At 34.1% G+C, this 24,219-nt stretch overlaps 1 protein-coding gene and 1 pseudogene across 1 annotated transcript; one reads left to right on the top strand and one right to left on the bottom strand.

Moving 5' to 3' along the window:
- Window positions 1-9,962: 9,962 nt before the first annotated feature.
- On the top strand, window positions 9,963-12,430 carry LOC139859391 (uncharacterized TPR repeat-containing protein At1g05150-like; annotated as a pseudogene).
- A 4,486-nt stretch (window positions 12,431-16,916) lies between these two features.
- LOC139857905 (probable 1-acylglycerol-3-phosphate O-acyltransferase) lies at window positions 16,917-21,604 on the bottom strand. The gene is made up of 9 exons (XM_071846756.1): window positions 21,209-21,604; window positions 20,495-20,731; window positions 20,067-20,113; window positions 19,554-19,672; window positions 19,275-19,435; window positions 18,865-18,974; window positions 18,380-18,479; window positions 17,271-17,394; window positions 16,917-17,107 (listed from the first exon to the last, which is right to left on the bottom strand). The coding sequence occupies exons 1-9, from the start codon at window positions 21,448-21,450 to the stop codon at window positions 16,982-16,984; spliced, it is 1,266 nt and encodes a 421-aa protein (XP_071702857.1). The 5' UTR covers window positions 21,451-21,604; the 3' UTR covers window positions 16,917-16,981.
- Between the last annotated feature and the right edge of the window lie 2,615 nt (window positions 21,605-24,219).

The following is a 24,219-nucleotide window of genomic DNA, read 5'->3' as shown; positions in this document are numbered from 1 at the left end:
TTTAGCGATAATCTTCGACTTACAAACTTTACATATAATGATAACAACACGATTTCGAGCATATTTTACAACACAAATCCTTGGGTATGCAGTTTTATTTTTGACACAAATATGCGTACGCAAGATCCTGCTCAAATTCAACATAATGCAGCGGAAGCTTTAGTAATCACCTGAGAATAGACATGTTTTAAAAGGTCAACATAAAGTTGGTGAGATATAGGTTTAATGCCGGCAGCAATATATATATATAGACCACAAGATTTCGTATATAAACAGTTTAATAAAAATATTCTAAGTGGTTGAGCACTTGGTAACCATACTTAACATTTAATCACGTCGCATATTCCCTTTATTATGAAATCTTACTACACCGTACCAATTGTAGTCACGAAACGAAGTACTGTGCAACCGTTGAATACTGGTCGTCCAGTCCGGTTGGGGTTGTCAGGCCCGATAGATCTATCAACAGGATTCGCGTTTACAATACCGCTGTAAATAACAGTTACCAAGCTACAGGGAAGTATGCCAGTGGTACAACTCAACGTAGAATATATTTTTCAGTTACTTGTGTCCATAACGTAAAACATAAAATACATGTATTCTCATCCCGAAATATTTAGAGTTTAAAAGTGGGACTATATACTCACTTTCGTCTTGAAGATATATATATAATTTGACTTGGTCTCCGGTTGATATCACGAACCTATCCATATATAATATATCAATACCTTTTCTTTTTAAACAAACGTCACATATATATACTTGTTATACTTTTAATACTTTGAATAATTCCTTAGTCCGTAGTTAGCAGTTCGTTGTTAGTAATTCAATTTTAATGGTTCATTTTTAGATGTTTAATATACCCGCAATGAAATAAATAAAACCCCCAACGAAATAAATAAAACCCCATCGTATATGTATTGGTCGAGATTAATCTTGACCCACGGTACCGGTGTTGTCAAATGACGTGTTGCGTACATAAAGTACCGGTGTTGTCAAATGACGTGTTGCGTACAATCATGGGATCTTATGATTAATCTTCTCGTGTTGTTTACGGGTGAACCTGAACCATATAAAATTGAATTATAAGTACATATATATAAAATATCATGTTAACTTAAAAAGATGTGATTTATTTAATTTTTCCCAATTATTTTCGTGGCTAAACTAGTCTTGGATATCCGATTTTGTTTCGGTCATAGTTTCTTCGTTACAACTCCGTTTTCGTTGATTCAACTTGCCATCTCCTTGGATCGAGTTCCTCTTTAAGACTATGAACTGTAAATACCTTAGTTTGTATTCAAAATCACACGGCATAGGTCAAACTTTAGTGAAACTTATGAAGTTAATCATTTTCCATCATGTAAACAACCTTAAATGATTATTTTTCTAAAAATACTTATACTTTGAGTTAAATCATGAAATTTTTATGTGTTATCATATTCATAGTAAAAATAATTTTTCCAGAAAATAAACCTCCAATTCAAAGTTTAAGATGGTTTTTAATTATCCAACCCAAAACAGCCCCCGGTGGCACTCCGACGTCGTAAAAACAGTTTTTAAGATAATCTTTGAAAAACCAAGTTATACCTTGTTAAATTAGCATATATTTAAGTTATATTACAGGTCTTGGAGTATTTTAAAAGTTAAGTTAGAAGGATCTATTTAGTTTGCAAACAAGTTTGAAAACATTCAAACTATGTTCTTGTTGTTAAAATTTTATACCACAAAATAAGATAGCTATATATATATGAATCGAATAAGGTTATGAACATAGATTCTACCTCAAGTTCCTTGGACAAGGTTGTTGTAAAAGAGGAGTAAGAACCTAGAACCAAAAGGGTGATGGAAGTGGATGAAAGATTGGAAGTAAGTTGGTGTTCTTGGAAGGATTTCTTGAAGTGTTTTTGTAAGGTTTTCTTATGAGGTTTAAGTGTTGTTTTTGAAGCTAAATGATGGGGAAAATGCTTGGAGATGATCAAGTATGAAGTTAAGAGTATTTTGAGAGAGAAATGGAAGTGTAAGTATGAGAAAATGGGGTGAAGAAATGGTGTGCATGCATAAAAACGTTTTTAGGTTATAAAGGAAAAAAAAGATACCTAACTTTGTTTTCTTGCTAAATAATTCATGCTACTTGACAAATGGTTGGTTCCACATGTTTCTTAATCATTTAAGGCTGCTAAGGAGTAGATTTTTATTGGTATATACCAATAGTAAATACATCTAGAAGCTGCGTATGATACGGGTACATATACCCTAGGTATACGTATAGAAATCTTTGAGAAAACGGAACGAGGATTCAAATATAGCTATCTTTTGTAAATATACTTATATTGTTTTATGTATTTAAGTCTTTAAAAGTGATTAAATACATTACTTATACGATATATGTATAAACATTATAGGTCGTAAGTATTTAAGTCAAATAACGTTACGTATGGTTATCGTTTTGAAAACTTAAGTTAGTAGTTTCAAAATATACTTATAACTTATTGTTATTAATACAAAATGAGATATTAAAACATTCTTAGGTCATGTTAAATATGTATATATACATATATATACACAAACGTATAATTATCATATATTGTATAGTTCGTGATATCATCGATCAAACTAGACGGTCAAACGTTGTGTAAAACTCTTTTCGAAAAACATAAGTCTCGACAATTTGGATTGCTTATCATGTTGGTAAGGTTTAATTTATGTAAATATTAATCTTATAAGTATAGAACGATCGAAAAAGTGCGGGTCGTTACACATAGCAACCTTTTCTTATTAGTTTTTGTGCCTTCAAATTACTAATAAGATGTAGCTTCGTGTTGCCCTTTTCTCCGTACACCATTAAGGGTTTTCCTTTTTCTCGTATAATGCGAATTGCATTTTTGTAACAGACGATCTCTGCTTTCACTTCTTTCAACCAGTCCATACCGATTATCGCATCAAAACTCCCTAACTCTACTGGTATCAAATCAATCTTAAATGTTTCGCTAACCAGTTTAATTTCTCGATTCCGACATATATTATCTGCTGAAATTAATTTACCATTTGCTAATTTGAGTAAAAATTTACTATCCAAAGGCGTCAATGGACAACTTAATTTAGCACAAAAATCTCTACTCATATAGCTTCTATCCGCACCCGAATCAAATAAAACGTAAGCAGATTTATTGTCAATAAGAAACGTACCCGTAACAAGCTCCGGGTCTTCCTGTGCCTCTGCCGCATTAATATTGAAAACTCTTCCGCGGCCTTGTCCATTCGTGTTCTCCTGGTTCGGGCAATTTCTAATAATGTGGCCCGGTTTTCCACATTTATAACAAACTACATTGGCATAACTTGCTCCGACACTACTTGCTCCGCCATTACTCGTTCCGACACCATTTGTTCTTTTCGTTCTATTAACCCCTGGTCCGTAGACCTCACACTTCGCCGCGCTATGACCATTTCTTTTACACTTGTTGCAAAATTTGGTGCAGAACCCCGAGTGATACTTTTCACACCTTTGGCATAGCTGCTTCTGATTGTTGTTGTTGTTGCGGTTATTATTGTTGATGGGATGATTGTTGTAGTTGCTATTGTTGTTGTTGTTGTTGTTGTTGTTGTTGTTGGGCCGTTTGTTGTAGTTGCGATTGATGTTGCGATTGTTGGGATAATTGTTGCGATTATTGTTGTAATTGCTGCTGTTGTTGTATTGGTGATTCTTATCACCGTTTTCCTCCCACTTTCTTTTGACTTGCTTCACATTGGCCTCTTCAGCAGTCTGTTCTTTAATTCTTTCTTCAATCTGGTTCACTAGTTTGTGAGCCATTCTACATGCCTGTTGTATGGAGGCGGGCTCGTGTGAACTTATATCTTCTTGGATTCTTTCCGGTAATCCTTTCACAAACGCGTCGATCTTCTCTTCCTCATCTTCGAATGCTCCCGGACACAATAGGCACAATTCTGTGAATCATCTTTCGTACGTGGTAATATCAAATCCTTGGGTTCGTAACCCTCTAAGTTCTGTCTTGAGCTTATTGACCTCGGTTCTGGGACGGTACTTCTCGTTCATCAAGTGCTTGAATGCTGACCACGGTAGTACGTACGCATCGTCTTGTCCCACTTGCTCTAGATAGGTATTCCACCATGTTAACGCAGAACCTGTGAAGGTATGTGTAGCGTACTTCACTTTGTCCTCTACAGTACACTTACTTATGGCAAACACCGATTCGACCTTCTCGGTCCACCGTTTCAATCCGATCGGTCCTTCGGTTCCATCAAATTCCAAAGGTTTGCAGGCAGTGAATTCTTTATAGGTGCATCCTACACGATTTCCTGTACTGCTAGATCCAAGGTTATTGTTGGTATGTAGCGCAGCCTGTACTGCGGCTATGTTTGAAGCTAGAAAAGTACGGAATTCCTCTTCATTCATATTCACGGTGTGTCGAGTAGTCGGTGCCATTTCCTTCAAAATAGTCAAATGGAACAAGTTAATCATACAGAATATTAAGAGTAGTTAATAGTATTTCGTAGCATAATATGAACTCATTTATAAAAGCTTTTTCTTCATATTAGCGTTTTATAAGTTTAAATTCGGGTAGTACCTACCCGTTAAGTTCATACTTAGTAGCTAATATACAATTCAACTACTACAATTCTATATGAAAAACTGATTATAATAATATTTCGCGTTCAAACTTTTATACAATATTTTACAAACTTACAATACCGCTTATTTTACATAAAGCATGAAATATAGCTCACAATAACTTTGATACAAGATAGTTGTGAAGATAATTCTAGCTAGTACACAAGTCGTTCAGCAAAGGCAATAAAGACACGTAATTCATACGTCCAGAAACAAGTCATGCATTCTGGTTTTACTAGGATTACTTCCCATCCTTGGTCTTGTGGAACATAACCGTTATGGCCGTTGATAAGACAGCGTGTTGTAACGACGTCAAAGGGACGAGGGTTACGTAATGTCCAACAGTCCCGTAACAATCTAAAAACCTCATTTCTTACCCCAATTACCGACTCCGTCACTTGTGGAAACGTTTTATTTAATAGTTGTAGCCCGATGTTCTTGTTCTCACTTTGGTGAGAAGCGAACATTACTAATCCGTAAGCATAACATGCTTCTTTATGTTGCATGTTAGCCGCTTTTTCTAAATCACGAAGTCCAATATTCGGATATATTGAGTCAAAATAATTTCTTAACCCGTTGCGTAAAATAGCATTTGGGTTCCCCGCAATATATGCGTCAAAGTAAACACATCGTAACTTATGGGTTTCCCAATGTGATATCCCCCATCTTTCAAACGAAAGTCTCTTATAAATCAAGACATTCTTGGAACGTTCTTCGAATGTCTTACAAACTGATCTCGCCTTAAATAGTTGTGCCGAGGAATTCTGACCGACTCTAGACAAGATTTCATCAATCATGTCTCCGGGTAGGTCTCTTAAAATATTGGGTTGTCTATCCATTTTGTGTTTTTATACTGTAAAATAGACAAGAGTTAGATTCATAAAAAAAAATATACTTATTAATACAAGCAATTTTTACATATATCATAAAGCATAAACACACTATATTACATATATTACACCACACAAATACAAATATCTTATTCCGACTCGCTCGTTTCTTCTTGTTCGGTTTTGGTTCGTTTTGCCAAGTTTCTAGGGATATATGATGTTCCCCTAATACGAGCCGTCGTTGTCCACATTGGTTTAAAAAAAACCTGGTGGTTTAGAGGTTCCCGGGTCATTGTTACAACTTAAGGACTTCGGGGGTTGACGATACATATAAAGTTCATCGGGGTTGGAATTAGATTTCTCTATTTTTATGCCCTTTCCCTTATTATTTTCTTTTGCCTTTTTAAATTCAGTTGGGGTAATTTCTATAACATCATCGGAATTCTCGTCGGAATCCGATTCATCGGAGAATTGGTAATCCTCCCAATATTTTGCTTCCTTGGCGGAAACACCATTGACCATAATTAACCTTGGTCGGTTGGTTGAGGATTCTCTTTTACTTAACCGTTTTATTATTTCCCCCACCGGTTCTATTTCTTCTTCCGGTTCCGATTCTTCTTCCGGTTCCGATTCTTCTTCCGGTTTCGACTCTTCTTCCGGTTCCTCTTCGGGAACTTGTGAATCAGTCCACGAATCATTCCAATTTACATTTGACTCTTCATTATTATTAGGTGAGTCAATGGGACTTGTTCTAGAGGTAGACATCTATCACATAATATCAAACACGTTAAGAGATTAATATATCACATAATATTCATATGTTAAAAATATATAGTTTCCAACAAAAATGTTAAGCAATCATTTTTAAAGAAAACACGGTCGAAGTCCAGACTCACTAATGCATCCTAACAAACTCGATAAGACACACTAATGCAAATTTTCTGGTTCTCTAAGACCAATGCTCGGATACCAACTGAAATGTCCCGTTCTTATTGATTAAAAACGTTCCATATTAATTGATTTCGTTGCGAGGTTTTGACCTCTATATGAGACGTTTTTCAAAGACTGCATTCATTTTAAAACAAACCATAACCTTTATTTCATCAATAAAGGTTTAAAAAGCTTTGCGTAGATTATCAAATAATGATAATCTAAAATATCCTGTTTACACACGACCATTACATAATGGTTTACAATACAAATATGTTACAACAAAATAAGTTTCTTGAATGCAGTTTTTACACAATATCATACAAACATGGACTCCAAATCTCGTCCTTATTTAAGTATGCGACAGCGGAAGCTCTTAATAATCACCTGAGAATAAACATGCTTAAAACGTCAACAAAAATGTTGGTGAGTTATAGGTTTAACCTATATATATCAAATCATAATAATAGACCACAAGATTTCATATTTCAATACACATCCCATACATAGAGATAAAAGTCATTCATATGGTGAACACCTGGTAACCGACATTAACAAGATGCATATATAAGAATATCCCCATCATTCCGGGACACCCTTTGGATATGATATAAATTTCGAAGTACTAAAGCATCCGGTACTTTGGATGGGGCTTGTTGGGCCCGATAGATCTATCTTTAGGATTCGCGTCAATTAGGGTGTCTGTTCCCTAATTCTTAGATTACCAGACTTAATAAAAAGGGGCATATTCGATTTCGATAATTCAACCATAGAATGTAGTTTCACGTACTTGTGTCTATTTTGTAAATCATTTATAAAACCTGCATGTATTCTCATCCCAAAAATATTAGATTTTAAAAGTGGGACTATAACTCACTTTCACAGATTTTTACTTCGTCGGGAAGTAAGACTTGGCCACTGGTTGATTCACGAACCTATAACAATATATACATATATATCAAAGTATGTTCAAAATATATTTACAACACTTTTAATATATTTTGATGTTTTAAGTTTATTAAGTCAGCTGTCCTCGTTAGTAACCTACAACTAGTTGTCCACAATTAGATGTACAGAAATAAATTGATAAATATTATCTTGAATCAATCCACGACCCAGTGTATACGTATCTCAGTATTGATCACAACTCAAACTATATATATTTTGGAATCAACCTCAACCCTGTATAGCTAACTCCAACATTCACATATAGAGTGTCTATGGTTGTTCCGAAATATATATAGATGTGTCGACATGATAGGTCGAAACATTGTATACGTGTCTATGGTATCTCAAGATTACATAATATACAATACAAGTTGATTAAGTTATGGTTGGAATAGATTTGTTACCAATTTTCACGTAGCTAAAATGAGAAAAATTATCCAATCTTGTTTTACCCATAACTTCTTCATTTTAAATCCGTTTTGAGTGAATCAAATTGCTATGGTTTCATATTGAACTCTATTTTATGAATCTAAACAGAAAAAGTATAGGCTTATAGTCGGAAAAATAAGTTATAAGTCGTTTTTGTAAAGGTAGTCATTTCAGTCGAAAGAACGACGTCTAGATGACCATTTTAGAAAACATACTTCCACTTTGAGTTTAACCATAATTTTTGAATATAGTTTCATGTTCATAATAAAAATCATTTTCTCAGAATAACAACTTTTAAATCAAAGTTTATCATAGTTTTTAATTAACTAACCCAAAACAGCCCGCGGTGTTACTACGACGGCGTAAATCTGGTTTTACGGTGTTTTTCGTGTTTCCAGGTTTTAAATCATTAAGTTAGCATATCATATAGATATAGAACATGTGTTTAGTTGATTTTAAAAGTCAAGTTAGAAGGATTAACTTTTGTTTGCGAACAAGTTTAGGATTAACTAAACTATGTTCTAGTGATTACAAGTTTAAACCTTCGAATAAGATAGCTTTATATGTATGAATCGAATGATGTTATGAACATCATTACTACCTTAAGTTCCTTGGATAAACCTACTGGAAAAGAGAAAAATGGATCTAGCTTCAACGGATCCTTGGATGGCTCGAAGTTCTTGAAGCAGAATCATGACACGAAAACAAGTTCAAGTAAGATCATCACTTGAAATAAGATTGTTATAGTTATAGAAATTGAACCAAAGTTTGAATATGATTATTACCTTGTATTAGAATGATAACCTACTGTAAGAAACAAAGATTTCTTGAGGTTGGATGATCACCTTACAAGATTGGAAGTGAGCTAGAAAACTTGAAAGTATTCTTGATTTTATGTAACTAGAACTTGTAAAATATATGAAGAACACTTAGAACTTGAAGATAGAACTTGAGAGAGATCAATTAGATGAAGAAAATTGAAGAATGAAAGTGTTTGTAGGTGTTTTTGGTCGTTGGTGTATGGATTAGATATAAAGGATATGTAATTTTGTTTTCATGTAAATAAGTCATGAATGATTACTCATATTTTTGTAATTTTATGAGATATTTCATGCTAGTTGCCAAATGATGGTTCCCACATGTGTTAGGTGACTCACATGGGCTGCTAAGAGCTGATCATTGGAGTGTATATACCAATAGTACATACATCTAAAAGCTGTGTATTGTACGAGTACGAATACGGGTGCATACGAGTAGAATTGTTGATGAAACTGAACGAGGATGTAATTGTAAGCATTTTTGTTAAGTAGAAGTATTTTGATAAGTGTCTTGAAGTCTTTCAAAAGTGTATGAATACATATTAAAACACTACATGTATATACATTTTAACTGAGTCGTTAAGTCATCGTTAGTCGTTACATGTAAATGTTGTTTTGAAACCTTTAGGTTAACGATCTTGTTGAATGTTGTTAACCCATTGTTTATTATAACAAATGAGATGTTAAATTATTATATTATCATGATATTATGATATATAATATATCTTAGTATGATGTATATACAGTTAAATGTCGTTACAACGATAATCGTTACATATATGTCTCGTTTCGAAATCATTAAGTTAGTAGTCTTATTTTTACATATGTATTTCATTGTTAATACACTTAATAATATATTTACTTATCATTTAACATAATTAACCAAGTGTATCAATATCTTAATATGATTCATATGTACCTAGTAAGACGTTGTTATAACGATAATCGTTATATATATCGTTTTCGAGTTTCTTAAATTAATAGTCTCATTTTTATGTATATAACTCATTGTTAAAATACCTAATGAGATACATACTTATAATAAAAACATGTTAACTATATATATAACCATATATATGTCATCGTATAGTTTTTACAAGTTTTAACGTTCGTGAATCACCGGTCAACTTGGGTGGTCAATTGTCTATATGAAACATATTTCAATTAATCAAGTCTTAACAAGTTTGATTGCTTAACATGTTGGAAACATTTAATCATGTAAATATCAATCTCAATTAATATATATAAACATGGAAAAGTTCGGGTCACTACATACACTTTATCAAGAAAGTGCATGAAAAGATGTCGAGCGAACATTTGGTGTCCTTCAAGGTAGATTCAATATATTACGTGTGCCTGGACGAGCTTATATACTAAATGTCATCCGAAATTTGGTCGTTTTATTTATCAAAGAAGCAAAAACGACAAAGGTCTTACGAAGTTTTCCATACTTACGAAGAATTCATCGATTCCGATAAAGGTCTTAGTTTTGAAGGCATGTTACGGACTTACGACGAAGGTGCCAGTGATGTTGATCGTGATTTTGAAGCCCTAGGTCTTGACCTTAAATCCGATATTAACAATAACAATAACAATTAATAATAATAATAATAATAATAATAATAATAATAATAATAATAATAATAATAATAATAATAATAATAATGATGATGACAATGACAATGATAATAGTAATGATAATGCTGTTATTGTTGATAATAATAGTAATTATAATAATAAGATGAGGCTTCGGTTAATGATGTGAAGTCGTCGCCGGAGCCGCAGAGGCAGCTCTGTACGGGGTCAACGAATGACGGTATTGTGTTTGATGACACGTGGCAGCTTGTGGATGATTTAGAGGCTTTGATTAAGAGGTTGAATATGAAGCAAATGAAGGATTTGAAAATTAAAGGGGACAGTTTAGATGTGTTTTCGGATCCTGGGTGGTCTAGGGAGCTAGGTCCATCAATGGAGATGAATAAACAGATTGTGTGGGATGATACGAAACATGATTACGCCGTTTTTGTTAAGGATTTGGGCGTTTTGAGAAGTAGGGCAGATGGTGCGAGATCGAGAGAAGAAGCGTTTGATGGACACATGGAAATTGGTCGTGTTTTGTATGATCAACAGTTGTATAAAGAAGCATTAGTTTGTTTTAAAAGAGCTTGTGAATTGCAGCCGACTGATGTTAGACCGCATTTTCGAACTGGGAATTGTTATTATGTTGTTGGGAGATATAATGAAGCTAAAGATGAGTTTATTTTAGCTTTAGATGAAGCTGAAGTAGGTTGTAATCAATGGAGTTATTTACTTCCTCAAATTCATGTGAATTTTGGGATTTCGCTTGAAGGTAAAGGATTGGTTGTTAGTGCTTGTGAACATTATCGAGAGGCTGCGATTTTGTGTCCGACTCATTTTAGGGCTTTGAAGCTTTTGGGCAGTGCTTTATTTGGTGTGGGTGAGCATAAGGCTGCTGTGAAGGCGTTAGAGGAAGCGATTTATTTGAAAAGTGATTATGCGGATGCACATTGTGACCTTGCATCGGCTTTACACGCAATGGGTAGTGATGCTAATGCGGTTAAGGAGTTTCAAAAGGCGATTGATTTGAAACCGGGTCACGTTGATGCTTTGTGTAATCTTGGTGGGTTATATATGGATATGGGTCGGTATCAACGGGCTTCTGAGGTTTACATTCATGTTTTGGGTTTATTGCCTAATCATTGGCGGGCCCAGTTGAATAAGGCGGTGTCGTTGTTAGGGGCTGGGAAAACTGATGAAGCTAAAAAGTCTTTAAAGGAAGCTTTAAAGATGACTAGCAGGGTTGAATTACATGATGCTTTATCTCACTTAAAGCAACTTCAGAAGAAGAAATTTGACATTAATGGAAATGGGGACGATTCATTTATTGTGATCGAACCATCAAAGTTCAAAACTTTTAGTGAAAAAACAACTTCAAGAGAAGAATTAGCTACAGCTCTTGATATTCGGTCTTTTCAAAGGGTAACTCGGTTGTTTAGATGTGATGTTGAGCTTCTTATGAAGGAAATGAATGAAACTGATACCCCTGTTAGTTATTCTGGTTATGATCTCCCTGAAAAATCTATTCCTAAGGCTGCTTTGGAATGCGTTTTACGAAGATTACGTGGTTTCTTGAAAGCTGAGACGTTTGTAGGGGTGTTTAAGGCGATTAATCTCAAAATTCTTTCGGTTCTTGATGAATCAGAATCCGGGAGGGTGGATTTGGGTTTGTTTTTTGCAGTTTTAGCACCAATTTATTGTGGTACACCCAATAAACGAAAAAGGGTATAGCATTTGAATCACTTTTATGGCGTCCCGTTAATGAAGAAGGAAATGGAGGAAAGATCAAAAAGGTGGATGCTTTACGTTACATAAAGTTGTTAAATTCAATCTACTTTCATTCTCATTCAGTTATCGAAAATTTGGAGATTCATGATGAAACGGATTATTCACTAATATCATTTTTTTTTTAATAAAAAAAACAAAAACAAAGAAATACTTTTATGTTTGATGGTCAAGATTGAGGTTTCGGCGTAATGTCTACTTTATCGAAGCTTGACATGAGTGACAGAAATCGACATGGAAAACATACGTGTTCGGTTTGTAAATACCCGATAATCGGGTCTCGTTTTAAGGAGATAAAATCAAGATTTAGTCTATGTAGTCAATGTTACAGTGAAGGTGAAGGTAAAGTAGCTCCTGATTTTAAGCAAGAACAGTATAATTTCAAAGAGTATATTAATGAGAATGAAGCAGTTAAAGATAAGTGTATGTGGTTTTGTTTATCACTAACCTCTAAAAGCTTATCAGGTACTACGAATTCATAGTCTTGTAAAATGAAATTATTTTATTATATCGTTTTTATTTTTTATGTGTGTTGGTTGTTAGAATGTGTGGTGAATGTATGATCAATTCCTTTTTAAGCTAATCTTGTGATTGTGATATGATCTCAATAATTATTATCTTTTTTGATGTTTCTTGCTTAAAGTATGGATTAAATGATTAGTTGCATAATGCATACCTTTATTGTTTATGCAACTGATAATGTGCATTTGATCATTGCAAATTGCAAAGTAACCATATATTGCAAAAGTTTTAAACTTTGAAGTGCTGGGGGTTTAAGCAACTGTTGGGGCATAATTTAGGGTAGTGGGGTGGGGCAATAATTTGGTACCAGGACTCCAAGAGACATAAATAATCTGTTGGCTGGTATATAGTAAAAGAAAAAGGAGTAGGGACCAATTTTATAAATAATCTGTTTTCTCTACTTTTGTGAGTGTTTCACTCTGGGTGGAGAAATGACTTGTTTTTATTCTCGGATAGGGGAAGGATTGTCTACATCTCACCTCCCCATACACCACTCGTATCGAGTTTTTTTGTTGTTGTTGTTGTTGTTGTTCTTGTATGAATGGGTTGTATGATTATATCTTTGCTTTTAGCTTTTTCACAATTCTTTAAGCTTAATTAGCACCCTTGATTAAGGAACTTGTCTATTTGTCCCCATCCTTACATTGTTAAAGTTTGTTTGATGAAAAAGCAAAACTTGACATTCGTGTGATTGAGTTTTTTTTGTTATAATATGTTATGTTTTACGATTTGTACTGTGTCGATTTAGGATTTTTTATAAAACAATTTTGTGTTTAAATCTCATGAGGGTTAACTTGTTTAATTACGAAGACTTGTAAGATAAGAAGAATGTTTGATTGTTGTTATGGTACATCTAAAAGTGATTTAATCTAAAGATAGTAGCAAACGTAACTTAACCTTTAGAGGTTGATTGATGATAAAAATAGAATCAGTCATTGTTTGTAATGATAGTAGCTTGTTTTTTTACCAACTAATTATTCATGGTTATTGCAAAATACCAATTAGTGTAAATACCCTTTAATTTAAAATTTATTTAGTGAAATTAATTAATAATATAGCTACCATGATACTGATATACAAAACTATCGAATGTATCTTGTTGTATGTGGTGAGTGTGTGTGGGACTGTGGGGTAATGCATTTCCCGAACCATCATTTACGGTGTCTGAAATATGAAGCACTTGAATTGTCAAAATCCAAAAAAGTAAATATAAATATTTTTTGGTAATATATGTGTTCTTAGTTAAAAGCACACTTTTTTCATGCTATAGATGTTTTTAACGAAAACTTATATGTTGTCGTTACTCGTTAAGGTGGTTAAATTCATTGTACATAAATGTTTATATGTTAATTTTAACAACGTTATATGTTGTCGTTAAATTAGAATAAACAATAATCCTTGGAAAAAGGTTTCTTTGGAACGGCAAATCTATACGAAAAAACGCCTGGCAAGGACCTAGGAGAAAAGAATTACAAGTGAAAAAAACAAAAAATTACAAAGGGTACATAAGCCAATCATTCCAACTCGTAGTGATTTTGCTATGGGACTTTAAACAAGAGAATGCGGATAATCTGATAGTATCATAGATCGCACATCTCTTGATCGAGTTAGCACCAAAAACAGTCTCGAACCTGAATCTCCAAATTCACCAAAAAGCAGTAGAAACAATACAATAAATATAAAATTGGGACGGGACGAGTACTCCGTAAATACAGTCTTACAAATCGGGGAGCGATCGATGAAGACGTGACACACCGTATTAAAGTAGGGTGGATGAAATGGAGGGCAGCGACTGGGGTCTTATGCGACAAGAAGATCCCTCTAAAGCTGAAAGGGAAATTTTACAAGGTGGCAATTAGACCTGCTATGCTATATGGATCAGAATGTTGGCCAATGACGAAGGCACAAGAGAGAAGGATGGAGGTGGCAGAGATGAGGATGCTGAGGTGGATATGCGGTAAAACAATGCTAGATATGATCCCAAATAGCGTTTTTAGGGAGAACCTGAAAGTCAGAAGCATCATCGACAAGCTAAGAGAAGAACGACTTCGATGGTTTGGACATGTGAAGAGGCGACCCCCTACTGCACCTGTTAGGAGAATCGAGGCACTGACGGTTGACGGAGTAAGGAGAAGGGGTAGACCTACTCGTAGGTGGGATGATAGAATTAAGCTCGACTTGAAGGAACTTTTATTGACCGAGGACATGACTTCTGATAGGCTTACGTGGAGGACTAGAATTAGAATAGACGAGTAGGTTGTTGTTTGTTTTGCGTTTGTGGGTCTGTGTGTTTGTGTGTTTACCTGGACCTCTTCTTGGTTTTGTGTATGTATGTATGTGCTGGTTCGTATGAGTTTGTTTGGTTGTAGGGTATGTATGTTTGCTTGTGTTGGTTTGTTTGCATGTTTATGTTTAGGGTTTGGGTTATGGTTGCTAGCATGTGATGTAGGTATGTTTTTGGGTATGCATGTTTATGTTTGTTGGTATGCGTGCTTTTTTGTTGGCCGTCATGTCTATGGTTGTATGCTCGTATGTTCTCGTATGTATGTATGCGTATGCAGGTATGTTGGTATGTAGTGTAGCATTTCCCGTCATCCCTTGAGCTTCGCACGGCAGTCTAAGGTACGTTCCCATATATATATATATATATATATATATATATATATATATATATATATATATATATATATATATATATATATTTATATTTTATGGCTCTACTAAGTGAGTCAACGGCAAGCATCGATTTATTGGCGACTTTACCGCCACTTAGAGCCTAAATTAAACCCCAGGCATGATGTAAAACCCATGAAGATTTGATCTCACCATTTTCATGGCGTCTCGTTTGTATCGTTTTTTTTTTTTTTTTTTTTTTTTTTTTTTTTTTTACTTTCTGGCCGGAGGTCCCTGGAAGCAATCTCTCTATCTGACGAATATAGAGAGAAAGGAATTTCTCTACTCTTGGGAGTGTTACACTCGGGGTGGAGAAATGATCGCTCTTTATTCTAGGATAGAGGAAGGATTGTCTACGATCAACCTCCCCCATACCCCACATTGGTGGGATTGGGTATTGTTGTTGTTGTTGTTGTATTTCTATAAAACAAAAAAAAAATTGAAATAAAGTTATCTACTCCTCCGTATCCTAAAAATGGAGTTTTGAAAATAAAAGAAATATTAATAATAAAAGAAAAAAATCTATAAAGCTAAAGTCTAAATTCGTGCCCTCAAATATGTTGAATAAGATGAGAAACAGGCGGATGATCGAGGGCGGACTGAGCACTGATTGCTACTATCGGCGTAGCGGAGGGCAAGAGGGCGGCCACCAAGTTTCACCGTTGTGATGGCCTTATAATACCAACGTTTTATTTTGTTTCACAAGTGTTTTTTTAGCATAAATTAGGGGATTGCCAATATTACAATACCAACGTTTGATTTTGTTTCACAAGGGTTTTTTAGCATGTGCTTATTAGGACTGTTTTTTAACAATTTTAATGTATGAATTGTATCAATCACTACCACAAAAGGCTCAAATCTCCGGCAGCTGCACAGCAGGGCCTTTTACTTGGGAATAGAGAGGGGAAACATAGCACGCGATAATAGAACACATTTAAGGGTGTTAACAAACAGCCCTAAGGACCGACATTAGTAAAATCCAAGAAATAAAAACGTAGTTAGTTGATGAGTTAATATCTAAATTTATTTGAATCGTTAGAAAATATTTAAATGATGGTTGCAGCAGCTTGTTGATCGACTCCACTGTATTCATCTAATTAGATGTAGCTTTTGATTTTTATTTGGCAACTATTTTAATTCAGAATGTAATAACATTATTGCACGATCATCTTGGGTGAACAAGAACTGGGAACCGAATGCGAGCAAAATTCCCGCTTAATCCTTATTGATGCTTAAATGGGGATTATAAGCCATCCACATATATTATGTATTGGTTTTGTAGGCATCCATTTTTTAGGTAGGTCATTCAAATTCACACGTTGTTTCACATATATCAAATTTGACTGAAATGTGGTCAGAAAAATATAAAAGAACGTATATAATATAAAAGAACGTATATACTCGTGTGTTTTGAGGGAAAAAACTAAAAAATTATGGAACATACATGAAGATTTCTGTTTTTTATTTTTTTCTAATGAGTTTTCAGACGGATTCGCTATACATGTGACATGTAGATTTGGGGATATGGGTGGCAAAAAAACAAAAAGGTGACCCTCCAAATATATAATCCCATCTTTCATCTTTTCTTTCTGGTTCGATAGCAACAAGATCAAGCAATATTTACTAATGAACTTAAATCGAATTTAATTGCAGTATATCAACCCTTGAAACATTAGCATATAAATACATATGTGTGTGCCAATAGGCATCTAATCATTGCTAAGATACAATCTACCCATTTGCAAAACAAGGGTGTTTTATTATTATTATTATTATTTATATACTAATATAAATATAAAATATAAATAGTGTAAAGGACAATTTGACATAAATTAATGTTATACCGTTGTGATGCCTTCCCCTAGAGGATAGTTAGTCGGATGTGGTGAAAGAAATCTACGGCAAGCATGCAATACCGCCGAATGGAATCCTTTAGCATTTTCTAGAAACACAAAATGACCCGCCTGCAAATCATGATTTTAGATAAGCCTATAGACTATCATCATAATCATATCATATTTCAAAATCATTTCATATCATTCATCCATATTATACAGTATAGTATCCTTGAATGTATCTATATCAGTCATTTGTGTATGTACAAAAGGATGGTTTCGAGAAACAGACCTGTGGTATCCTTATGATTTCGCAAGGGACTTTCATATTTTTTCGTGCTGCATCTGCCTCTAAGTAATCCATCCAATCATGGAAACCATATATAAAGGTTGCTGGCACTTTCCACTCACAAGATCTGCACTAGGAAGAGAAAAGAGGAGTGATGTAGTTGCCATTTGTGCCACATATATCAGCAACAGTAGAGACTGCATAATCTAGAGGTGGCAAAATGGGCGACTCGGGTAATGGATCGAAAACGAGTTAAAGTCAAAGGGTGTGTTTGGCAACATCATTTTTTGAGGGATTCTTAAAGATTGAGATTCTAAATTTTAAGAAACTCCATCTACAATCCATGTTTGAAATACATAAAAAACGGAGATTCTTGAAAAAATAGTCCCTTGAGATAGAAATTCTCGAAATTAGCATCTAAAATAATCTCCATCTCCATACAATGTTGCCAAACACGCCCAAGATGTGTAAGTACGGATAAGAATATATCGGTCAGGTTGGGACAACCCACAAGTTCACAACACCTATTTTAATTTTATGCACATTTTAAGGGAAAAAAAGTTATATATAATGTGCAACAACACCCAATCCCGCCATTGGCGGGTTATAGAAAGTTGGGATGCAGATAGTCATACCTCTTACCTCTATCCGAGTGCAAATACAAATAATGTGTTATATATAAATACATAAACTATACTGTTAAAATAATCTCAATTTTTATTTATTAAAGAGGTTTTCTGCATTTGAATACACCACGGATGAATTACAAGTTAGAAATGAAATAACCCAAATCAACCCAATTATAGGTAAATGAGACGACATTGCCATCTCTAATAACATAAAGCACACCATCTTCAATTCTACTGATGGTATCTTCCGTAGCTTGACCTTCTAGGCCAATACATATGTTCTTTTTCTAACTTTTATTCAAACTCTATATCTATCTATTGGTAGTTGAACTAATCAAATTTAGTAATGTAAAACATATGTGAAATAAAAGGGGCATGCTACTATTTGTACTAAACCAGCAACTCACAAAAACTATTCACATTCATATAATAAACCAGATTTAGAACGTGAAAAGAATTTTAATGATCTATGAAAAAACACACCTTTGTGATAGAGGACTCCGAGCAAATGCCCCAAATGAAAAAATATGCTTCAAACATAGTTCTCCACTTGCCTTCGCCACCGAAGTGTGGTACGCGTAATCTTCAATAAGAACGTCCAATATAAAAAATGTTCCTTCCGAAATATTGATATATTACAAAGCCACAAAGGTAGCAAGATGAGTGGTGAAAGGGTAACAGTTCAAAGACGTCACTTTTAGGCAAAGGTTGGAACACGCAGGGCTGGGTTAGATAGGGCTGAGCAGCTGACACTCTTTTTGTCCATTTTTATCTTTTTTATGTACGAAAATGTGATAACAATGATTAGAAAATCAGACTCTAGGCAACTTCCAACTTGTTTGACCCATTTGTGTTTAGCAAAAAGAAAAGATATCCATATGAGATAAAACACAGCACCAGATCGACCCATCCATAAGTAATGGTCAAAATTACCCATTTGATAAGTCAAATATGGTCACGTTAATCACCTGTGAGTAGCCTGGACTCTTCCTCAGACAACGCATCACCAGCTGAATATCGGCTAAATCTTGCACTTGTATACTTGTGGACAATATTTGGACCATAGGGACCTAAACCTCTGCATTATAACAGCCAAAATACAACACATTTAAATTGACTAGATATTGTTTATTGAATTAGATAGAGCATAAATTGATGTTTGTTATGCCATGATTGAAATCAGTTTCGGGTCAAATAGGAAGAACCATGTATGAAAAATTATTTTTATGAAGCATTGAATCCTATATGACAGTTCAATCCATTGTTGATTTATACACATGCAAAAAACATAGTAACAATTGGTATATTTATTTTAAACTTTACGTGCATGCAACCACACAACTGATGACTTAGTGGCATAAGATGAATATTTCATTACCTGACAACCTTCATAGGAGTAAAATTAGACTCCCATAAATGATTTAAAATGGCACCTTTCCATGTTGCTTGAAATTTTGCAAATCGCTCTGATTTATTTTCATTTTCTGATGAAACCCCAGCAGGTCCTACCAAAATCAGATGTTGTACGTGCTCCGGATGCTTCAGTATTTTCAAGAAATCATTAATGGAAAAATGGATAGTTTCACAATATTTCTCTTAGCAAAAGTACGTTAGTTTTGTTAATTATTATTAAGTAATTTATCGGCAGGAAGCTAACTTTCAGAGCGTATTTAGCTGCAATGTACCCTCCAAATGAGTGCCCAAGTAAAACAAAGTTGCTAAGGTTTTTAGCTTTGCGCCATTCCTCCAAGGAATCAACAAACCAAGCCTCAGTTTCTGCAGTACGGAATCAAACTGTTGAAATATACCATTTGATTTGAAAATTTTTGTATTCCTGGTGCAATTTATGTGTATTTTTTGGATTAGCGACCCCCTATGAACGAGCACATTGGTTTCCCGATAGAGGGTAAACCTCGGGTAATCAAGCCCCCCGAGCGCCATACCTGGTACCGGGTGAATTGTGTATTATGCGCACCCTCTGGTCACACTCCCTTTCTGAACGATTTGACATAGCCAGGAATCGAACCCGAGTGGTGTGCTTCATTGGGCAACTCGGAAATTTATGTGTTTTGTACATAAAAAAAAAAATTGAACTTCACCAAAAAAGGTACTTAAAAGCTGGAAAGAAGTAAAAGGTAACTAGCGTGCAAGTACAAGCCAAAATAACAACCTTCAGTACTTGTGCAAGTGAAGTCGGGCCTGCTAGATCCACCCCAGCTGTCAAAAAAGAAAACAATCGGAAGAAATAAGCTAAAATTTTAAAATTCAAGATTAGGATAGTAAAAGATAACGATGACCTAAAATTATATACAAGAAAAATAAGTGTTGTCATCTTTTTACTAGCACTAAATCATGACTCAAGAGACGACTTATTGTAAATGTCTTCATCGAAATTGATCTAAGGTACATGAAAGCTCATGTGATACAAGCATGGCTCTCAAGTTCTTGTATTATATCGTATAAATATACAATGACATTTCCGTTCACCTTAAACAAATGAAACGTACATAAATCTCAGGCATCATTTGTAGGGAAATTATACGAGGCATGTTACAAAATATCTAAAAATGGAAACCAAAAAATGTGTAGTGAACTCACCCAAGCTGATCGATTGCAATCACCTTAAAGTGTTCAGCAAGAGCATCAAAATTTCTGAAGAAGAAACCTTGAGAAGATGCATATCCATGCACCATTACAAGCGTAGGAGATCCCTCTTTGCTATCGAACGTAATAGTATTGATAAACCTTGGTTCATTACTGGCAGAACGAAACCAACTGACTTTAGACCCTGGTGGACCAGATCCAATATTAACTAGCTCTTGAGTATACGGCGTCCTGTTATTTAATCCGATAATAATTATAATGATCTAAAACAACAATAATCATAAACAGGTGCACAGATGCCGCTTGTCTTTGATTCAAATTGCACATTATACAATTAATATGCACAATCACTTCCACAGTTAAACTAGTCATGAGTTGTTACCTAATGCATATCACATTTCAAATTATAAAATACTGAATAATTAGTTAATTAGAGACTAATTGATTGATGTTAGACCAAAAGCTGCAGACAATAGATCTCATCTGACTCAAATTGAAACCTAAATGATTCACATACATACAACATATAACAATTAATTATTAATTTACAATTATAATTATAATTATAATTATAATTATAATTATAATTATAATTATAATTATAATTATAATTATAATTATAATTATAGATGATAGATATTGTAGCAGTTAAGTACATAATAACTAACAGAACTCAAATTGTTAAATAAAATAGAGGCAGGTGATTACTTTACAAGAGATAAAAGGCGTTTTTCAGCGGATATAATGTGATCAGCTGAAGTAGGAATCCAACGAAGAACAGACGGCCATAGCAATTTCTTCGTTGATGGAGTTGAGCTTAAACTGGAAGCTGTCGCCGTCAAAGTTGCCGTTACAGTTGCGGTTGCCGGTGCCGATGAATTAATTTCCTCCGCCATAGCTTTTACAGGAGAACTAGAAATGGAACGGCTCACGCTAATTCTAGCACTCATAGGCTAGATTCAGTAATCCTTTATTACTTATATGCTCGGAATCGGAATTGGAATTTCAACAGGTAAATATTGTCGGCGGTTAACAGCGATCGGAATTTAGACTTGAAAGAGAAGAAAAGAGAGGGGGAAACGAGTATCTGAATCCAAATTTGCCACTAGATTTGAAGTAATAGTAATTGTGTTATAAGTCCCTTGATTTGAAGGACGTAAGTAGGATTTGAAAGACTCCCAAATATATAAGAATGAGAGGTGATATATCAATTTTAATTTGGGATTTGAGAGTGATGATCACATACTACTTTCTTTTTGTTATAATTCAGTAGGCTTATAACTATCTTTAATGGTTATAAGAACAAAGAGAGAAAAAGAGAGAAGAAGGAGAGAAAAAATATTGATATTAATATTTCAAGAGAAATGGTACACCTTAAATGGTTACCATACATGTCTATTTATAGTATAAAATATTACTATGCAAGAAATATAATAATAATAAAATTAACATCCAATCTAGATATTTTATAACACAATCTAGATATTTTATAACACTCCCCGTTGGATGACAATTTTATTAGAGAATAACTAGTACTGCCTCGTTAAAAACCTTGCTAAAGAAAACTCATTGGGATAAAACTTTAGCTAAGGGAAAAAGAGTGCAGCATAAAGTTGACTCCCCCTCAAGTAGGCAACGCCTGAGTTGTTACATCTTCTGAACATGCCTCATGCCAATATTATGAACGTGTGTTCTGAAAATAGCAGTTAGCAGTGCTTTGGTATAAAGATCAGCAGAGTTGTTGATTGAACGTATCTCATTTTAATCTGGTTGTCTTTTACGATATCTTGAGTATATGAGAAAAATCTGAGGTTTTCATCTGAAACTGTATCATCTAAATCTTTTATGTACAAGTTTGGCCCTCGTGATTTGTCTACAGTCTCCTTCATGGTTTGTTCAAACCGTTGTTTCAGTTCCTATTCCCTTTCAGTCTTTTTCTGAGCCTTACCAATATACCATTCTTTTCCATCAAACTTATGACCGTTAAGACCGTTTATAGCTTTAGCGCCTCGTCAGCATTTATGTTTTGTTCTGTCATTTTTGATACTCTTCTTTCATTTGTATTATGTAAGCTGTATTATCTTCATAGATAGTTGTTACGCTTTTATAGCGTTCTAGTCCACAAGAATCAATAATGATTTGTATCATTGATCTTAACTAAAATCATTCCCGAGTAGCTTCATGTAATGCAATCACTTCGGCATGATTTGATGATGTTGCAACAAGTGTTTGTTTTGAGAACGTCATGATATTGCGGTGCCTCCATTTAGGAATACATATACAGTTTGAGATTTAGCTTTATGTAGATCGGATAAATAATCTGCATCTGTATAACCAAACAAATCTTGTTTCGAGTTGTTAGAATAAAATAATTATAAATCAGTAGTTCCCCGAAGGTATCAAACTATTTGTTTGATCCCATTCCAATGTCTTTTGGTAGAGGCTGAGCTGAACCTTGTCAACAAATTAACTGCAAAAGAAATGTCAGATCTTGTATAATCTATAAGATACATAAGAACCTCAATTGCACTAAAATATAGAACTTCCGATCTGTTAAAATTTTCATGATCTTCGCAGGGATGAAATAGATCAGTGTCAATATTGAGTGATCTAACAACAATGAGTTTGTCTTTAAAAAAAAAATGTTATAAAATCTTTTCGGTATAAGTTGTTTGATGTACAAGTAAACCATTAGGCATATGCTCAATTTGCAATCCAAGGTAATACTTGGTTTTTTTCAAGATCTTTCATTTCAAAATAATTCTTTAGAAGTTGAATGATTTCATAGATCTCTTTATTTGTTCATATGATGTTAAGAACATTGACATAAACAACTACGATCTCATATCCGAACATTGTTTTTATAAAACATACGTGCAAAATAAGTTTATATTTATACCCTTTTTTTTTATCAAGTAGTCATTTAATCGGTTATACCACATACGTCCCGTTTGTATAAACCCACTTAGAAATCTTTGTGATTTAATGGAATATATTCCCTTGGGTTTTACATTAGATGCTTATGATACCTTAACCCTTTAGGTATATTCATATATATCACTATTAAGTGATCCATACAGATAAGTAGTAACAACATTCATGAGATGCATTTAAATAACTACCAGGTTGATTAAGTATCTAATAAGTAATTGTATCCATTACATGAGGATAATTTTTCCTCCTAATTCATTTCTGGTCTTTGTGGAAAATATTGAGTTACAAGTCTAGTTTTGCCTTGTAACTTCATTTGCACATTTCTTTTCGGATAAAAATTCATTTGTATCCCATACGTTTCACATCTTTAAAAGTGATAACGATTGATCCGAAAACTTTTCTTTTATCGAGCGATTCTAATTCAGCTCTTATTGCTCCTTTCCATTGAGCTCAATCATGTCCATTTTGTATATTCAATGACAGATTTTAGTTCCAGATCATCATCTTTATTCATGATGTCATTGTAACATTATATGAAAATATCTCATAGAGATTTTAGTTTCATTTCGGTTCCATAATATTGCATAATTTATCGCAATTTTAGTATTTACATTTATCAATATCCTCTGCAGAAGGAATATTGATTTGTGGTTCTTCTTGAACACTTTCTCTTACCTCATTATCAGCTGATTTTCTTTTTCGAGGATTTTTATCTTCGGAACCAATTGATCTTCCACGTTTGATGCGTGGCAAAGACTCAACAGTGACATTATTGCCAGCTTTTG

Source organism: Rutidosis leptorrhynchoides, chromosome 7 (assembly GCF_046630445.1).
Source record: "Rutidosis leptorrhynchoides isolate AG116_Rl617_1_P2 chromosome 7, CSIRO_AGI_Rlap_v1, whole genome shotgun sequence".
Classification (NCBI taxonomy): Eukaryota; Viridiplantae; Streptophyta; class Magnoliopsida; order Asterales; family Asteraceae; genus Rutidosis; species Rutidosis leptorrhynchoides.
The sequence above is the reverse complement of the archived record's forward strand: the minus strand, read 5'-3'. Positions and strand labels throughout refer to the sequence as shown.

Excerpts from the sequence above, each read along its gene's own strand:
- LOC139857905 (XM_071846756.1), bottom strand. The coding sequence starts at position 21,450 with ATGAGTGCTAGAATTAGCGTGAGCCGTTCCATTTCTAGTTCTCCTGTA. Across the intron at positions 18,975-19,274 it reads ACTCCTATGAAGGTTGTCAG|AGGTTTAGGTCCCTATGGTC; the intron begins GTAATGAAATAT and ends GTTATAATGCAG. Across the intron at positions 17,395-18,379 it reads CGGAGTCCTCTATCACAAAG|ATCTTGTGAGTGGAAAGTGC; the intron begins GTGTGTTTTTTC and ends TTCCTAGTGCAG.